General features: G+C 56.0%; 8 protein-coding genes across 8 annotated transcripts; 7 read left to right on the plus strand and 1 right to left on the minus strand.

Moving 5' to 3' along the window:
- Positions 1-1502: 1502 nt before the first annotated feature.
- ASPACDRAFT_41990 (uncharacterized protein) lies at positions 1503-2414 on the plus strand (the record flags this gene model as incomplete). The annotated part of the gene is made up of 3 exons (XM_020201015.1): positions 1503-1631; positions 1691-1839; positions 1901-2414. 3 exons carry the CDS (start codon positions 1503-1505, stop codon positions 2412-2414), a joined length of 792 nt encoding a protein of 263 aa, XP_020058065.1.
- A 507-nt stretch (positions 2415-2921) lies between these two features.
- Positions 2922-4739, plus strand: ASPACDRAFT_26606 (alkyl/aryl-sulfatase; the record flags this gene model as incomplete). Its single annotated transcript, XM_020199436.1, has 1 exon — positions 2922-4739. The coding sequence occupies one exon, from the start codon at positions 2922-2924 to the stop codon at positions 4737-4739; it is 1818 nt and encodes a 605-aa protein (XP_020058066.1).
- A 1154-nt stretch (positions 4740-5893) lies between these two features.
- ASPACDRAFT_26342 (oleate delta-12 desaturase) lies at positions 5894-7091 on the plus strand (the record flags this gene model as incomplete). Its single annotated transcript, XM_020199410.1, has 2 exons — positions 5894-6665; positions 6718-7091. Coding segments are annotated over 2 exons (1146 nt in total), but the record flags the coding sequence as incomplete, so codon positions are not given.
- A 195-nt stretch (positions 7092-7286) lies between these two features.
- On the minus strand, positions 7287-8936 carry ASPACDRAFT_77426 (uncharacterized protein). The gene is made up of 2 exons (XM_020204960.1): positions 7816-8936; positions 7287-7767 (listed from the first exon to the last, which is right to left on the minus strand). The coding sequence occupies exons 1-2, from the start codon at positions 8856-8858 to the stop codon at positions 7536-7538; spliced, it is 1275 nt and encodes a 424-aa protein (XP_020058068.1). The 5' UTR covers positions 8859-8936; the 3' UTR covers positions 7287-7535.
- A 680-nt stretch (positions 8937-9616) lies between these two features.
- ASPACDRAFT_1898935 (Zn(II)2Cys6 transcription factor) lies at positions 9617-11470 on the plus strand. The gene is made up of 2 exons (XM_020198743.1): positions 9617-9852; positions 10001-11470. The coding sequence occupies exons 1-2, from the start codon at positions 9760-9762 to the stop codon at positions 11174-11176; spliced, it is 1269 nt and encodes a 422-aa protein (XP_020058069.1). The 5' UTR covers positions 9617-9759; the 3' UTR covers positions 11177-11470.
- A 431-nt stretch (positions 11471-11901) lies between these two features.
- On the plus strand, positions 11902-12995 carry ASPACDRAFT_116725 (nitroreductase family protein). The gene is made up of 3 exons (XM_020196009.1): positions 11902-12487; positions 12539-12653; positions 12704-12995. Exons 1-3 carry the CDS (start codon positions 12158-12160, stop codon positions 12904-12906), a joined length of 648 nt encoding a protein of 215 aa, XP_020058070.1. The 5' UTR covers positions 11902-12157; the 3' UTR covers positions 12907-12995.
- Positions 12996-15092: 2097 nt separating this feature from the next.
- Positions 15093-16378, plus strand: ASPACDRAFT_1887338 (uncharacterized protein). Its single transcript, XM_020198453.1, has 2 exons — positions 15093-15556; positions 15587-16378. The coding sequence occupies exons 1-2, from the start codon at positions 15397-15399 to the stop codon at positions 16294-16296; spliced, it is 870 nt and encodes a 289-aa protein (XP_020058071.1). The 5' UTR covers positions 15093-15396; the 3' UTR covers positions 16297-16378.
- A 184-nt stretch (positions 16379-16562) lies between these two features.
- ASPACDRAFT_1880161 (Ldh family oxidoreductase) lies at positions 16563-17769 on the plus strand. The gene has a single exon (XM_020198192.1). The coding sequence runs from the start codon at positions 16639-16641 to the stop codon at positions 17692-17694; it is 1056 nt and encodes a 351-aa protein (XP_020058072.1). The 5' UTR covers positions 16563-16638; the 3' UTR covers positions 17695-17769.
- The last annotated feature ends 811 nt before the right edge of the window (positions 17770-18580 follow it).

Raw genomic sequence — 18580 nt, forward strand, 5'->3', positions numbered from 1 at the left:
GATTACTTTTCCGATTCGCTTCTCCGTGGTGCTGCTCCAGTGACCTTCAGGTTTGAATCCCGCCATTATACTTACTTTTCTGCATCCAGATTCTCAGAATGATCTACCATAGTACGCTACTCGGAGCACTAGATACTTTGACAGTCGCCATCGAGCCGACTGCATTGTACAACGGAGGCTACAATTCTGCTATCGATGTGAAGCTTCGCATTGGGAATGGCGGTGCTGGGTAGAGCGGACTCATCGAGGGTCAGTATCTGCTACAGAGTTGCTCATTGTAAATCCTCATTGACTGACCCAACGTCTTGTCACAGCCCTGGCAGATGGTCTCATCAAGATGAGCGTGGAACACGGTTCCGCACCATTCAAGGTCGCCTGGTACAAGAGTGGCACAACCGAGTCCATCCATTACCTGAAGGACGACACTGGACATGGGAATTACCCACAATCCTGCCGCAGAGTCGCTTGCCATCCGACAGGGCGTAGCCAAGGGCCTGCCTGGTACGCCTGGCGCGACCACCTTCTACTGGTTGGCCCTCACTCCAACCCAGCTCAAACTAAACAAGACCGACGACATCTTGACCATGTTCTCCAGCCTCTACACCGCGGCCGAGAACGGCGGCGCCCCTGTCCCGTTCCAGGTCCCTCTCACGGTATGACAAGTCCGCCACAAACATCAAGGAGTCCGACCTTTGGATTGGCATTGGACAGGTACATTGCTCCAGTCCCGCCGTGGTCGCACCGATGCTCATCTCCCGGCTACTAGGTTCCATGGGCGACGGCATACTCCACGTGGTACCATCACAACATCGCCTATCCCGTTCAGACGCTGTCCGCCGCCATCCTTCTGGAGTAGCACACCGTTACAGATCGCGGAACCTATCTCGCAATCTCAGAGGATCTGCAGAGCCAGACGGCCATCTGCAAGGCGGGGACCGACAGTTCGCGTGACCCTTTGCTCGACCCTGCCCACATCCTCGTTGGCAAGGGGCCGCAAACGCCAAGATGGCAGGCAGGTTTGCCCAGTGGGCTAGAAGCAGTGAAGGACCGGCTGTTATTGCTGGCTTCAAGAAGAACGGACAGCAGCTGTACACGGGTGCCCCGGCTAACAAGACTGCCCATTTTGAAGACCTTAGCCAAAGAAGGGACTACTTAGAAGGAGTTATACGTGTTTACTAATTCTAGCTAGTAGTCGTAAGGGTAGACGCTCAGACTGTTCTGGATCATTTGTTGCATCCAGTATGTTGAGCAATATTCAGCATGCTCCACTTGTGGTTGGTAATATTTGCTCCCCTGCTAAGTCAAGCAGGTACTAGGTATGACACTGCCGGTCTGAGTGACACATCCTCTCCTCCAGCCTCCCTCCCTCTCCTGTCCAAACCTCCTCTCGTCACCATCCTCTGCTCATATCTATCCTTCTCGCACACCCCATCTGACCAATTCAACCCTCGTCGTTATTCGCATCTTCCACATAGTCCAACTGACCTCGTCACAACGCAATCATGATCCTCAAGACCCTTCTCGTCCTGCTCCTGGCTGGGCTCATTGCCGCCCAGGCGACCGTGACCGAGATGTTCATTGGGATCATGGAACCGCAAACCGAAGGCCTCATTGCGTCCGTCATGGGCGAAGTGAGTCCCTTTGTTTCCCGTGCCCACCTGACACCATCTGCTGACGCTCCGTATCCCAGAACGCGGACGAAACCACCTACCTCGTTACCTGCGTGACCCCCCAGCAAACGACCCCGGTGACATCAGGATGCAGTCTGGCCGCAGACGTGACCGTCATAGCCAAGCCATCCACGACCCAAGTCTTCAGCACCGTCACGAGGGACGACTTGTGAGCCTAGCCTGCCTGGCTACCTATCTTCACAGACTCTGTCTAACCCACCGACCAAAAGCATCGGCTACGAATCCATCATCTGCGCCTTCGACAACTCGCCCCTGGTCACCTGCACCCAAACCACCCACATGCAGGGGTCCCCGATGCACGCCTACCACGAAACGTGGAGTGCGATCGACCAAGCCGCCGGCTACGCCCTCGTCACTCAGAACCTCACGCGCTTCCCGGTGACCATCACCGCTGGCGCTGGCGCCGTGACTTCGACGGCTACGGCGACCACCGACGAGGTCTTCACGCTGTTAAGCTCGTCGGTCCCCACGGCCACCGTGACGGTTCCCCATGTGGTGGGTCCTTCGGGCTCGAGTGCCAAGAATCATACTTCGGGGAGTGGGATGACTACTGGGAATGCTGGTGGTACGGTTACTGGCTCGGCGAACGGGACGGGGCACGCCACGTCGACGAACGCGGTGACCTCGTCGAAGAGCCAGGGTACCGGGCCCTTGGTTACTGGGGAGGCGATGGTGGTGGCGGGCGTTGCGGCTGTGGCGCTTGCGGCTGCTGTTGTTCTGTGAGGGTTGTCAGGGGCTGTTGTGGGGGATGGTGCTTTGTTCAGCGGTTGTCCTTGCAGACGGTTGTTTATGTTAGTAAGACTAAGATGTAAGTGAAGAATGATTTGAAGGCATGGATTTGCCGGTTGTTAAGTGATAGCAGTTTTCGGTAGTTGTTGATTACATTATGGGGGGCTGATATGTGCGTAGCTCGCTCATATCAAGTACTAAGTTAGTACTACTTCAATCATAACCGGAAATACTATCTGTCCGCGGTCAGGTGGCTAGCACTGGGCAACTTAACGCCGATTCCCGATCGGGGTTCGGCCGCAACATGCCGGGCGCTCCACAGCGTGTGTATAGTCGGGATAGGACCGCAGCTCCCCTCCCGGATCACCACATCGCCATCGCGACCAACCGTCAATTACTGCCGCGGTTGCGCACAACCAAAGGAACCTTCGCAGCAATGTTGCGGTTTTCTATAAATCTCCGACGCACTACTGAGTCTTGTGACGACCAAACGTGAACACCATGTCCTCTCCACCACCAATCCAGCCCGACTTCGCCGATCGAACCGACTTCGAGAATGCCACCCGAGGCTTCGTTGCCGGGATCGAGCCATGCATCATCCGCAGCTCGGACGGGCGGATTGTCTACAACAATGAGGCGTACGCCTTCCTACGCAACTCCGAATGCCCGGAGACGGCCAATCCGAAGCTCTGGCGCCAGGGTCAACTGGCCTCCGTGCAGGGACTCTTCGAAGTGACGCCAGGGATCTACCAAGTTCGCGGGTTCGATTTGGCGAATATGACCATTGTCGAGGGCCACAAGGGCGTGATCGTCATCGATCCTCTGACCTCGGTGGAATGCGCCCACGCCGCGTTGACTTTATATCGGAGCCACCGCGGGGACCGACCGGTGACCGGAGTGATCTACTCACACTCGCACATTGACCATTTCGGCGGCGCTCGCGGGGTCATCACGTCGCCAGATGAGGCGAGGACGTTGCCTATCCTCGCGCCTGAGGGGTTCATGGAGGAAGCGACGAGTGAGAACATCTATGTGGGAGCGGCGATGCGTCGGCGGGCGGCCTTCATGTACGGGACGCGGCTGCCCAAGAGTCCCGAGGGACAGATTGGCTGCGGCATTGGGATGGCGGTTTCGACGGGAACGCCCTCGCTGATCCCGCCGAACCAGCACATCACCGCAACCGGGGAGGAGAGGGTCGTCGATGGGGTGCGCATCCGCTTCCAGCTCGTCCCGGAGACGGAGGCGCCGTCGGAGATGAACTTCTTCTTCCCGGATCATCGGGCGCTGTACATCGCGGAGTGCGCCACACATTCTTTGCATAACATCATCACCCTGAGGGGGGCGCTCGTCCGGGATGCGAAGGCATGGGCGCGGTATCTGGACGAGTCGCTTGTCTTGTTCGGGGAGCAATCCGACGTGTTGTGCGCGGGCCATAACTGGCCGACCTGGGGTCGGAGGGAGATCCAGCAACTGATCACGGAGCAACGAGATTTGTATGGATATCTTCATGATCAGACCGTCCGGATGATGAACACAGGTCTGACGGGGATCGAGATCGCCGAGACCCTGGCTCTCCCGCCCGCGCTGCAGCGAGCCTGGCATGCACAAGGGTTTTACGGGTCCGTCAGCCACAATGTCAAAGGTATCTATCAGCGTTACATGGGGTGGTTCGACGGCAACCCGGCCCATCTCTGGGAGCATCCGCCCGTGGAAAATGCAAGACGTTATGTCGACTGCATGGGCGGAATCGAGGCGGTGGTTCAGAAAGCTGAGACGTACGCGCGGGAGGGAGATCTTCGTTTCGCCGCTACGCTCTTGGGACATGCGGTCGCGCTGGATCCGACACATGAACTGGCCCGATTGGCTTTGGCTTCCGTGTTCAAGCGCCTCGGTTACGGGGCGGAGAACTCGACGTGGAGGAATTTCTACCTCACCGGGGCGCTGGACCTCCGCCAGGGAGGAGGCGATTCCCAGCGCCACAGTCCGGGGCTGGCGGCTCGGGAGCTAAACCCCCATCAGTCGGTGGAGCAGTGGCTGAGTCTACTCTCCGTCCGACTCCATGGGCCTCGGGCTGCATCGGAGTCCTTGGTCATGGATTTTCACGTGAAAGACATAGGGAGCTGGTGGAGGTTGATTGTGAGCAATGGCGTGTTGACCAGCCGGGTCACTACCGAACAAGCGAAATCAGAGACTGCCGGTTTCACAATGTTTGTCACAAAGCAGCAGCTGGGCGCCGTTCTTAGCGGCAAAGATCTTAAGGAGCTCAACTACGAAGGGGAGCTTCAATTGCTGTCGAGGTTTTTGGATTTGACAGCATAAGAAGGTCATGCAAGTGGGACTATATGGCCAAGATTCAATGGAGATGCTCGGAGTATCTACTGAAAGCTCTTCCGGCGGTGTACACCGTACTTCGTAGGAAGTCATGCAAATCCCGAATTTATGCCGCAAGGGCAAGACCAATACAACAGTGCTGGCCAATAGGCGAGGATCGAATTGTCCCGTGTCTCGACAAGCCCTAAAATGAGATGCAGACGGCATGCAGACGGCCGAGAAGAAAAAATAAGAAAGATACGAGTCGAAAATTGACGACTCGCTAAAAAATTGTTGAGAAAGAAAAAACGTTGAAACTAAAGACTACCAAAAAAAACCTTAAGGCAGAAAACATGAGGCTAAACTCAAAAGGGATTGGGGGCATGCGAGGGCGGTGGAAGAGGATGGCCTTCCATTGCAGGCTTGCAGCCGATCATCATCCCTTACTCCTGGTCTATCTATAGCCGCAAATCTATCACATTTTCAGGGGACAGCCTAGAAGGGCCAATTGATTTCCCCTTTTGCATTGAATTTTCCACGGCTTATCGATAACCCCCGGCTCGAACAAGGAAAGTATCCTTGTTTTCTCGCAGAGTCGTTCAAGAATCTAAGTTTTCTCCAGATCCGATTCCCCTTTGAAACTGTTGGGAATCCGACCTCCACAGTGCACGGGCAAAATCCGTGGGAGGGCCTCGAATTAGACCGGCGGAGCAAACCACGACAGGCCGTTTCTGCGATTTCTTAGTCCCAGAAAGGCATGCAGCCACTCAGGGGGCGCCCAGATATTGACAGTTAGCGTGGATACAGAATCTGACACCGTTCCGTGGTTCCACCGGAGCTTTCTCATACGTGTGGCGAGAGGCCTTCCAGAAGAAGTCAGGAACACGACGCGCCTAATTGGGTCTCCTCAGTGGCCGCTGATCACAGACCCTATTCATTATGGCTTTCCTACAAAAATTTGGAAAGCTACACACGGCTTTTCTTTCGCACAATTCAATTCCCTCTGTGTTTGAAAATTGGTGGGATTCATAGTCTGCAAAGATGACTTTGACCGAATTGCGCAAGAAGGAGCCTATTGTGACGGTGGTGGTATGTTTGACCAAAGTGTAGGCTTTCCAAAAAGAAAAAACAAAAACCATTGACACTTTTCACAGGAAGTCGAAGATGACACCGTCCCCAACCTGAAAGACCTCAAAGATGCTATTCCCAAGGAATGCTTCGACTCCTCGGCCGTCACCTCCCTCCTCTACGTTGCCCGTGACATCCTCTACTGCGCTATCCTGACCTACGCTGCCTTCCACATCTATCTCCTCCCTACATTGGAGCTGCGAATCATTGCCTGGGCTGTCTATGGCTTCTTCCAGGGCTGTGTTGGCACGGGACTGTGGATTTTGGCCCATGAGTGCGGTCATGGCGCTTTCTCCCGCCACCAGAAGCTGAATGACTTCGTTGGATGGGCCCTTCACTCTTTCTTGATGGTGCCTTACTTCTCCTGGAAGATCACCCACGCTCGCCATCACCGCTACACCGGTCACATGGAGAAGGATACCGTCTTCGTGCCCTGGACCGACTCGCAGTTGGCCAAGAAGAAGAACGTGCGCATCGAGCAGTTGAAGCACTTGACTGAGGAGACCCCGATTGTCTCTTTCATCCAGCTCATCGGTCACCAGCTCATGGGCTGGCAGCTGTACCTCTTCCTCAACGTCACCGCTGGCCCGAAGAGTTTGCCCGAGAACCGTCCTCTGAAGGGTATCTCCAGCCACTTCAACCCCTTCGGCCCTATCTTCACTCGCGCTCAGTGGGTCAGCATCGCGCTGTCTGACCTGGGTCTGCTCATCATGGGATCTGTTCTGTACTATGCCTCTACCCAGATCGGAGGCTGGAACGTTGTTCTCCTATACGTGATCCCCTACCTCTGGGTTCACCACTGGCTGAGTGAGTACACCTTATGATGTGTCTGATCAATCCAGCAAACTGACAGTACTAGTTGCCATCACGTACCTCCAGCACACCCACCCTGCCGTCCCTCACTACAGCGCCGAGACCTGGACCTACACCAAGGGCGCTCTGGCCACCATCGACCGCAGCATTGGCTTTATCGGCCGTCACTTCTTCCACGAGATCATTGATTATCACGTTGTCCACCACCTGTTCAGCCGCATTCCCTTCTACCACGCGGAGAGGGCTACCAAGGCCATCCAGCCCATGCTCGGCGCCAACTACCACGAGGAGAAGCAGGAGAGCTTCTTGTACTCTCTCATGACGACTTTCAGAAAGTGCATCTATGTGTCCGACAAAGGAAGTGGCAAGAGCGAGGCGCCGGGTGTCTTCCACTTTGTCCTCGCCAACGAGAAAAAATAGTTCAGAGTCGGATCTGTCTGTTCGAGGATGCGCCTAAATCCTCATCGCGCGTCATGATTCTCCTAGATATACATCTGTATATAGCTAGACTGATAGACTATAGAATGGCATCTGGGAACATTTGCCGAATTTAGAACTCATACTCCACTCTAGCCTCGAGTGGCTTGCTACAACTATTCTCAGTCTATTGTAGTTGATTCCATTTCTGGATTGCACTTCCGCCGTGCGGACGACTAGCAAGGCTACGATAAATTACAATAGGAACACTTCCTTGCTGACTATCTGACTTGACCAGAACCGCAGCTCATTGAGATCCTGGCACTGATTATGCTCTCAAAGCGAGCATTTTGCTGATGCTGGGCGGTGGCTGATTGCCTAGAGCTCCGGGCGGTCAGCTGCCATTTCCCTTGGGAGATGAGACTGAAGCCACCACCCACCGGCAAACTAGGCAGCCCCCTCCAACCCAGAGAAAACATCCATCAGTCTGAGCAAAGGCTCCCACCTGGCATCTTTTTGAATCTCAATCTTGCCCTCGGCAGTCATTACCTTGTACTCATCCGCGACGTGTGTGCCATAGGAGTAACCCTCCTCGTTGTTCACGAAAGCAGCCAGGTCCCGGATCCAAGTATCCAGCAACACTTTCTCCTCCGGGGTCGGGCCGTGCATTATCGAGTAGCTAACTCGGTCAATAAGACGTGACTACATGAGTGCGGGAAAGACTTACTTCCAGATCGGCCTGTCCATCGCATGGCTGACTCCGAACGACGCCGGGGCGACCTTTTCCGTGATGAACGATAGCCGGTAGGCAATCAGATAGCGCCAGACGTTGTCGATACCCACGCCATGGTCCAGCAAATTCTTTACCAGAAACCGTGACGGCGCCCGCACCTGGCCATCGGCGATGAGGTTCCCAAATACCGCCTGCCACTCTTCCTTCTTATCCGTCGGAGGCAGCTCATATTGCCGCAGCAACCTCTCCGTCGTGGCCGGCGAATAATAATTCTCCACCTGCAGCCGGAACGACTCCCGATTGGGGTCCGGGCTGTTCGTCACCGCGTAGAGGGTGTTCTCGTCGCGCACCTCGCCGATGAACAAGCGCAGACTCCGTCTCTTGAACTCGGCCGCGAACGAGCCGTCCCGGAAGTACTCGAAGATCCCCGGTTGGATGAAGACGCCATCCGTGACCGCTCGAAAGGTGTGGTGCTCAAGCTTCATGATGGCGTCGCACAGCACCTTGGCCTCGATCCCGCGCAGGCGCGCCAGCTTCTGCTCGCCGGAGACCTCCGTCCCGATTCCGAAGTACGTGCACACTTCATCGAACTGCGCCTGGCAGTCCTCGGGGGTCTTGGGCTGGGTCGGGATGGCGTTGGAGTACATAACCAGCCGCCGAAAGCAATCCCGCGACCGGGCGTCGATCACGTCCGGCCCGCCGCGGAAGTCAAACAACACCTGCGCTTGCACCGCGTACGCCCCCGCGCTCCGCCCGGACAGGATGAGGTTCTCGGGATCGCCCCCGAAGTGTTCGATGTTCTCATGCACCCACTCGATCGCCAGCCGTTGGTCCCAGAGACCGTAATTCCCGACCTCCCGACCGCCAGATTCCTGGCGCAGGGCGTCCCCGGCCAGGAAGCCGAAGATGTTGAGCCGGTACCCCACCGCGACGAAGACGCAGTTCAGACCGCCTGTGGAGATGAGCTCGGTCGGATCCATGCCGAATTCCTGGCTGGGGTCCCCGACCTGGAACCACCCGCCGTGGAACCAGATCATGACCGGGTACTTCTTGTTCGGGGTTGCGGGGTCGGGCACGGGCGTCCAGATGTTCAGGCGAAGGCAATCTTCGCTGTAGGTGTGCACTGGAACGTGTTCGCTGACAGACTTGGAGTAGTTGGCTTGTGGACAGACGGGGCCGAAGGTCGTGGCGTCGAAGGTCGATGATTCTTGGGCTAATTGCGACAGGGACAAGGGCTGGGGTTTGCGCCAGCGCAGAGGTCCCACTGGTGGTTGGGCGTAGGGGATACCGGTAAATCGTCGAGACTGCGTGCCATTTTGCAGGCCCTTAATTGTCAGCTCGGTGTTCGGGATGGGGAGATGGGTCTCGCTCGTGGTGTAGGAGATGTTGTTGCCCATGGTTGCAGCCGAGACGATGACTCTGAGTCTGGAAACTTCGAGGAGAGGACGTGGTGCCGCAATGGAGAAGGCAATGCATTAATATATCGCATTCGACCCCTCGATTACTGCAATGGTGCTTTCCATGTCGTGATGATATCCCTGCGGGCAGTAATGTCATTGGTTGGATTAGTCGAGCATGGCGCCGTAATCGGATCGGATCCCGGAACTCGATAAGATAAGAGTTCTGTGAGACTTGCACTGGTGCTTTGCAGTAAGTGCAGGGGATGCTCAGGGTGAGACGCCAACAGCGATGGCCCTCCTGTTTCACCTCATGCTTGCATGCATGGTCATCAATGTGAAACCACGGGTTAGGCAACCATGTGTTCCACCAGGAGTCTGCAAAGCTAAATTTAGCCGGCCCAAGTGATGCACACACGTGATGAATTACACCTTGGTGCCTGAGGCGACAAGTCAGACCCTTCTTCCCCCAACTCGGTGAAAAGGAAACGAATACGATTCACGTACAATACTCCTCCCGCCACTGCATGCATGCCTCGTCATGGACGAGTCAGGTTCAACACGAGTACGCTCTCGGCGATCGCACAATAAATCTCGCTTGGGATGTCAGAACTGCAAGCGAAGACGAGTGAAGGTGCGTTGTCTCTCCTGCTCTACGTTGTTGCCTCCTGCTGTGTCCACGAGAATCGGTCTACTACAAGATGGGCTTTTCTGCGATCCGCTTGTTCACTTGCTTCATCCCCGAAAGGCTGCTGGTGCGTTCAAGGGCTAAGTACTCACAGTGTGATGAGAAAAAGCCCGCGTGCGGTCCCTGTGTGCGCCATTCCATCGACTGCGACTTCATCCTCCCGGCTGCCGCTCCGTCCGCCTCAAGCACCACAACGCGGCAGTATCGCTTTCGGCGATCGAGGTACCAACATGAGACCCCGACAGAATCATCTACAGCATCCAGATCCGGCTCGGAGGCTCGAGGGTCGGGGCCGGTGTCGACCGGAACCCAATGTGACCTCGCCGCCAGCCAGCCGCCCGGCGGGATCTCGTTCGCGGATCTCAAGCTGTATCACCACTACATGACCACTACTTACAAGACGCTGGCGGACGAGAAAGGGGACACGCATGGTGTCTGGTCCAACCACGTGCCACGCTGGGGGATCTCCTTTCCCTCCATCCTGCATCTCATCCTTTCGCTGTCGGCGCTTCATCTGGCGGCTGAGAACCCCGACTCACGGGCTGAGTATCTCGCCCAGGCGGACGACCACTTCACCTTCGGGGTGCGGTCGGTCACCGCGGTGCTGGCGTTGCTGAACTCGGAGAATTGCCAGCTGATCTACATGTCGGCGGCGTTGATCTGCCTCGCCTACTTTGGCCGGGGACCACGCATCGGCGAATACCTTGTGTTTAGCCAGAGTGGTCAGTCCGAGTGGCTGGTGTTGCTCCGCGGGGTGCGGTCCATTCTGACCACCAACCATGAACGCATCTTCACGGGGGTGCTGACCCCGGTCCCCGACGACAGTATCAAGGAGGTCAGTCCGGCACTGCAGACGGAACTGGACCGGCATCTGTCGCAGATCCAGGCCCTGCGGTCCTGGATCACGCTGCAGGTCAGTGATGCCGCCGTCTGCGAGGTCTATGCAGCCTCGATCGAGGATTTGAGGTCCATTCTCAAAGAAGCATACGCGATCCGCAGCGCAGGCAAGGATGGAATCCATCTAATGCATCTGGCTATGGGGTGGATCTATCGGGCGCGAGAGGAGATGATCGCGTTGTTAGAGGCGAGAGATCCGTATGCGCTGGTGGTGTATGCGCATTGGAGTATTATACTCCGGTACATGCAGTCGTGTTGGCTGATGAGAGGGTGGGATGAGCATGTCGTCGCGGGGGTGAGGGCGTTGTTGCCGGTGGAGTTGCAGGGATGGATCGAGTACCCGCTGAGCGTGGTTGCTGGTGGTGTTTCTTAGTGCTCTATATAGGTAATCGGTTTTGGGCTCTTTTTTTCTTCTTGGGTCTCGTGGACCGTGTCTCTTGACCATCTCGTGATTCGAGTACGCCCTGGTTCTATACCCTTCGCAGCACTTTGACCATTGTTGCTATAATCGTTTTGTCCGGCACCATAGAAACCCGACCCCGTCGGCTCTCGGGTCCAATGAGGTGAATGCATCTGCGCCTCCCCTGAGGGATTTATTTATCAGATCCTCAATGATTATGTTGATTATGTGAAATTCCGGTGAAGCTGACAAATTATCGAAGGGTCGACCCGGACATTGATGGTAGGAGATGGCGGAATCAGTAGTTAGTGCGACGGACGCGGCTGTTTCCTGAGTCCGAGGTCTCCATCGGGACTGCCACGGACATTCATCTCTGCCTCAGGCAGCAGCCATCGGACGGACTTTTCCCTCAGCCTAAGTCTAACCAAGCCTGGTAGGCTGGCCACCATTGGATAATCTACAACTAATGTATGAGTATGCACCATCTATCGATTCCTATGCGCCAATTCACCTCCCTTCGATTCTGTCTGCACTTCCATGTGGGGAGATCGGGTGTCTGGAAGGTTCCACCTGCGGGATCCTGCCTGATTGTGGAGGGGTTGTCAGTCAGCGATGACCAAGGAAAAACCTACTCCGATAGTTCCAGCATGGGATGATTCCGCGATTTGATAAGCATTGAATAAGGTGGGGCCGGGGGATGAAAAACTGGTGCATAATCCGTGGGATCAGGGGGGGAGGTGGAGGGGAGGGGCGGCATTCCGGACAGGCACACAATTCTCGGCTGGAATTACGGCAGAAAACAAGATGTGGTGGCGGTCGCCCGGTTTGATCGCCTATATAGTTGTGGTGTCGTCGTCGCTGCTCCCCTTCATTTTCCTTTCAACACAATCATTGATCACTCACAGCACTTTTGATACCCTTTCAATTGTTTTTCTCACCCGACCAACCGTCACAATGACCGCCGCTGAGTTCAAGAACCCCGCCACCACCGCCATCCTGGAGGCGGCCAAGGCCCGCCGCTCCATCTACACCCTCAAGGCCGAGAGCCCCATCGCCGACGAGGCCATCGAGCAGCTCGTCCAGCACGCCGTCCTCCACACCCCCAGCTCCTTCAACACCCAGACTGGCCGTATTGTGCTCCTGCTGAAGGAGGAGCACCAGAAGCTGTGGGACATCGCCATCAGCGCCCTCGAGGGCCTGGTCGCCGCCGGCCACGTCCCCAAGGAGACCTTTGAGACCCAGACCAAGCCCAAGCTGAACGCCTTCCGCAACGGCTACGGCACTGTATGTTGCCCACCTGTCGCTCGCCGACTTGACGCATACTAACACCGTCAGGTCCTCTTCTTCGTCGACTACGAGTCCCTGGCCCCCATCAAGGAGAAGTTCGCCATCTACGCCGACAACTTCAACCCCTGGGCGCTCGAGTCCAACGCCATGGCCCAGTACCTGAGTAGGTTACCCTGTATTCTTCCCTGAAGGGCCTCGCTAACCTCCATCCAGTCTGGACCGCGCTCGAGTCCGAGGGCTTCGGCGCCAACCTCCAGCACTACAGCCCCCTGATCGACGAGCAGGTCGCCAAGCAGTGGAACCTCCCCGCCTCCTGGAAGCTCGACGCCCAGCTGGTCTTCGGTACCCCGACCGCCCCGGCCGGCGAGAAGGCTTTCTCGCCGCTGGAGAACCGCTTCAAGGTCTTTGGCAAATAAATGGGCAGCGCAGCAGCTTGGTGTGATGGGCTATCTTAGCGGGGCATTGCATTTTTCATAGAGTTTGATTGATACCTAGAATTGATTGCATTTACATTATCAGATGTGTGTGTAGGTTGGGCGAAATGGGACCGGTAATGGATCACCACCGTAGATGTATACGTATATTCTGGGCCAGCGACGATAGGATTGTACGTAGTTGTAAGACCCACTATGCTCGCAGTAAGGCTGACTGGCCGTGATTAGCTTTGGAGGGTCTTTGAGCATGGCTGTCAGCATTTAGTTATTCGCACCACGGGGGCAAACTCCTAGAGAACTATAATTAGCGGCGGATTGCGTGTCTTCCATCTAGACTCGGGAATCGCTCGTGTGAGGCGAAAGTTGCAAGATAGGGCGACGGTTGAGCGTAGACTTCAATTTGGGACATCAATGCGATAAGATCTAGTCATATGAAGCTCTATCGCAAGACAAGTGCTTCTTCTTTCACCTCAATTGTAATAAAATGCCTAGTTCATACCTCTCAGCAGCTTCAGTCTACGTGTCCAGAGCACTATTGACATTTATGAATACAAGAAAATATACCCGTCTCCATGAACACTTTTGTAATGCAACCATTGAACCCTCATGAACTAACCGTAACAACACTATACTCGCCTCACCAACTCACCCTCAAGCGCAAACACCAAGACCCAACACAAGATCCCTCGCCTCATCCCTCCACATCCACCTCCCTCTCCTCCCCACATCCTTCCACATAATCCTTCCACCTTCCCCACATGCACAATGACATAATACTATGCACAAGTCATGCATAACACCATCCCCATCATCCCATCAAACCCTCCTCCCCACCCGTTCCGACAGAGATCACCACTATAGGTACCATCCACCTCCCATCCGCTAACCACCCTGTATGGTATAAGATACCGGGTCCGCGCTTACCACTGCATCCATCGTAGCGGTCCAATGGAAATAAGCAGTATAGATGCAACTATGGTCCGACAAGGGGATATCTTATCTGTGTCGTCCGGATCTACGGAGTAGTGTGCTTGGTACTGTCGTGGCGATCTTCCTGGTGCAATAGCACCGTTGTGTAGAACAGGAAAGAACTGTAGTCGATAAGCATCTCAGCCCTAGGTAAGTACACCATACACCATTTTGTGGGCAGTAGCAGCCGTGCGGGGTCGTCTTGAGTTTGTGGACGGGATGTGGAGAGTATACGGATCCCAGCGGTGAGGGAGGTTTGGTTAGGATTGGGGTAATTAATGATGAGGGATTGAGGATTGGGTTGCGATGAATGGGCTGGGTGCCCTAGGCTCGGTTACGGGGTATTTATCTGGGCGCGTGGGGGGGGGGGGGGGGGTGAGTGCTCTAGAGTTGGTTTTGGGGTATGATTGGGGTATGATTGAGGTTGAATTTGGGTAGGTGCAGTGGTTGTTTGGGCTGGGTGGGCTGGGGTTGTTGGATGATCTCTTCTGTAGTAGATGTGGATTTATGATCGGGCTTCGATGGGGTTGGGGGGCGTATTGTATCTTTTCTGCTTGTCGGAGTGTAACGGGAAGAGGAGGGAGGGGACACTCTTTCTTTGGCCGCTTATTATGATGATCTGACAAACCTCTGTTGAGTATTTGGAGGATTGGATGTAGGGTTTACGGTCTGGTTGACCACGATTAAGCATAAACGGGTGTTGATATGCGTAGGTGGATCTCCAAAACAGTGAACAGAGGTGTTTGTTTGGATTCTGTCGCTGAGAGATAATCTAGCTGGTCTGGGAGAGTATTTTGCATGCAATCTGAATGCTTCATATATCAGGCGTAAGAGTATTCTTCATCTAGAAGCTAGATTTGCCCCCTTTATCTTACTATATCAACAAGTTCAATGAATTCATTTGCCAGTTGCCCGGGCGGGACACCCCTCATACCCAGCGGGATCCCCCACCAGGTCGCTGTCTGGGTCGGAAAGCTTAGTGGGAGGAGACTTGATCCGCCAACTGGGCCCCGTGCGGCTGATCCCCCCACAACACAACAACCAGCCTGACAACCCCGATCAACATATGCGACTCTTATCAAACCGCATCAGCTCTCTTTTCCTTTGGCCTGCTTTTGTCATGCTTTGGAATCCACAGCATTGGGCAAACAATAGTCTGACACGATGCTGACGCGGACGAGCTTATCGCCTGCAGAAAAACCGGTCGCACACGAGTCGATGGCAATCTGACCAGCAAGCCGACGAATCGATACTCCCAAAGTCCATGGAGTATACCTGAAGAAGCATGAGGTCGATCTCAGCTGAGCTCGTTCGTATCGCTTCTTTTGCCTACAGTTGGGTGGCCAATTTAGCCGATGCTGCAGGAGAGGCTGAAATGGCAACTCATGCCGACCCGGGCTGAAGTCTCGCCACGCAGCACTTATAAAGGTTGCGAGGCTTTTCTCTCCAGGACGCCCAAGGTGACCGCAGGGAGATTGTTTGACCCCGAAAACCACCGCCACGATGAGGATCCTCTGCCTGCACGGATACGGCACCAACCCGGCCAGCATGAACCAGCAACTGGCGGGGTTGCGCCAACACGCGCCCCCGGACTGGAAGTTCGTCTTCCTGCGCGGTCCGACCGAGTGTCATCCCGCCGTGGGCAAGTCACCCCATCTACCATGTTGATTCTCCAGACTAACCGCGAATACAGGCCTGGCCAAGAAGTTCCCCGGCCCGTTCAACTGCTACGCCCGGAGCATGTCCCCGGACCAGACCCGGGACACGTACACGCTGCTCGACCACACGATCCGCACGCAGGGCCCCTTCGACGGGGTCCTGGGCTTCAGCCACGGGGCCGCCGTGGCCCTGTCGTATCTGCTGGAGGGCTTCGCGGCGGTCGGCGCCGCGCCCGCGGAGTACCCCTTCCGCTTCGCCGTCTTCTTCTCGTGCATTTTCGCCTGCTCGGCCGACCGCACCTTTGCCGAGGAATTGTACCCCGGGCTGCGGCCGGAGGAGTGGAGCAAGGTCCGGTCGTGCGACTACGCGCAGCTGGACACGTTGCCGGATCGGCTGCGCACGGTGACGACGGCCGTCAGTCGCTTGCTGGACTGCGTGCATCCGATCACCCGCGAGCCGCGCGGCTTCTTCCTGGATAAGCCCGTGGAGGAGACGCCGCTGCTGTTGTATCCTCCCGTCGTGGCGGCGAGGGTCCAGATCCCGACGTTGCATGTCTGGGGACGGAATGAGCCGAAGGGGCTGCGGGATGCGTCAAGTTGGGCGTTTCAGTTGTGTGAGAGTGGGGTGACGAGGTCGCTGGTACATTCCTCTGGACATGATGTGCCGAGGTCGGCGCCGGAGCTGGAGAGGATTGTGTCGATGATGCAGGAGATGGGAGGGGAGAGGGTCAGAGCTGTGCTGTAGATAACATTGGGATCGTGAGAGCGTGAAATTTAGACATGGATAGATTTATAATGACTGTCCAAAGTGCAGGGCTGGAATAGAGGTACTTATTAGGGAGTAGTATACCAGAAGGCAATGCCGATACCGTACCCCGTAGCCAATCAGAAGCCGCATAGCCCAGCGGAAGCCATCCGAGCTCGGACGGCATCCGCCCGCGCGGGGACGATCCGACCATTTCACTCGCAGCATTGAAATAAGTATCCATCCAAGTACTGTACTTAACCACAGTTGAACACATACACCTACTCTCCTCAACCGACCGTCAACCACAAACCATACCACGCGTAAACACAACCGCCCAAAATGACAGACCTCCACAAAATTCCCCACACCACCCTCTCCGCCTGCGTGCACCGCATCCTCACAGCCAACGGCGTCTCCGCCGCCGACGCCACCACCATCGCCGACTGCCTGATCGCCGCCGATCTGCGCGGGGTCGACACGCACGGCAGCAATCGGATCCCCAGCTACATGGCGCGGATCCGCCAGGGGGTGCTCGACCCTCGCGCCGTGCCCACCCTGACGCAGACTACGCCCGTCGCGGCGCAGGTCGACGGCCACAACGCCTTCGGGTTCGTGGCCGCCCACCTGGCCATGACGCGGGCCATCGCCATGGCCCAGGAGTTCGGGATCGGCCTCGTCTCCGTGAAACACAGCAACCACTTCGGCATGTCCGCGTGGCTGGTGCAGCAGGCCGTCGACGCCGGCCTCATGAGTCTGGTCTTCACCAACTCCTCGCCCGCCCTACCCGCCTGGGGCAGTCGCGAGAAGCTCCTCGGCGTGTCCCCGATCGCGTGCGGCGCGCCGGCCGGCACCGCTCCGCCCTTCATCCTCGATATGGCCCCCAGCGTGGCGGCGCGCGGCAAGATCTACAAGGCGCTCCGCCGCGGGGAGTCGATCCCCGAGGACTGGGCGCTGGATGCCGAGGGGAACCGCACGACGGATCCGGCCAAGGCGTTGGAGGGGGTGATGCTGCCCATGGGCGGGCCCAAGGGGTCCGCGCTCGCCATCATGATGGATGTCTTCTCCGGGGTGTTCTCGGGGAGTGCGTTCGCCGGGGATGTGACGGGCCCGTATGATCCCTCCCGTGAAGCGGACGTGGGGCATTTCATCGTGGCCGTCAAGCCGGATTTGTTTATGGGGTTGGAGGAGTTTAAGGCGCGCATGGATTATCTGTATCAGCGGGTCGTGGGGGGGCAGAAGATGCAGGGCGTGGACAGGATCTATTATCCCGGTGAGATTGAGTTGGAGATGCGCGAGAGGAGGCTGCAGGAGGGGATTCCGTTTGCGAAGGCGGAGATCGAGGCGTTGAATCGCGAGGCGGAGTTGGTGGGGGTGGAGGGGTTGACGGTGGAGTAAGTGGTAGTGGGGATGGTTTGGGTTGGGTTGGTTGTACAGATGAATGCGAGAAAGCAATGTATTCTTGGCTGTGATTTCTAGATATTTTCGGTTTATATTCAAGAGGAATTGAGATTCCCGTCTGCTCTCGAGTTGAGGGTGTTTCAGCCTGTGGCCTGTTCTCAACACGCGACGACTCTGCTTTGTATTTCAACAAACACTTAACGGTTGATTCGATGGGGCTGCTGCCATGCTCTCACCTAGGGCAGTTCTGTCCATATGGTTGTTCCATTACCTCAACGCATGGCAAGGATTGACCCTCCTCTAGGTCCACTGCCAGACCCCAAACCCCTACATCCTCCATGAGCCAATCGCGCGTCGAGATAGAACACGCATCCGTGATAGATTGATCTACTTGCCCAAGTCATACAAAGAAAGTCTTTGCAGGGGCTAAAGGGTCAGATGATAGTCGAGGGAAAACTCCAAGCCCGAACAGGAAAATGCATAGGTTGGCGGCGTGCGAAGTCAGCTTGGCATTGCGCCTGTAGGGTGATGGCATTGAACCTGTAGGGTGAGTTCATTTGAACAACTCGCATGTAAGCACCTAAGTAAGCGCCATCTTGGCCTTCTTTCAGGGTCGATGGTCACCAGTCAATCGGTGGCCGGTGGGGGCAGCAGGGATTGGAGCGTCGAAACTCGGCGGAGTTCGGTGAGGTTCCGGGCCCCTCTGGGACTGAAGTACCTATGAACCATGAGTTTACTGGAATAGTCAAGGGTTGACCTGACCAAAGAAGTTGACTTGTTGAAGCCATCTTTATAGAATCGCTCGAATGATGTTCTCTTAGGTGTTGACAAGATTGAGGATCCCAGTTGTTTTATATGTACGCGGAAGATTTGGTGGATTCGG

This window comes from Aspergillus aculeatus (genome assembly GCF_001890905.1).
Source record: "Aspergillus aculeatus ATCC 16872 unplaced genomic scaffold ASPACscaffold_5, whole genome shotgun sequence".
Taxonomy (NCBI): domain Eukaryota; kingdom Fungi; phylum Ascomycota; class Eurotiomycetes; order Eurotiales; family Aspergillaceae; genus Aspergillus; species Aspergillus aculeatus.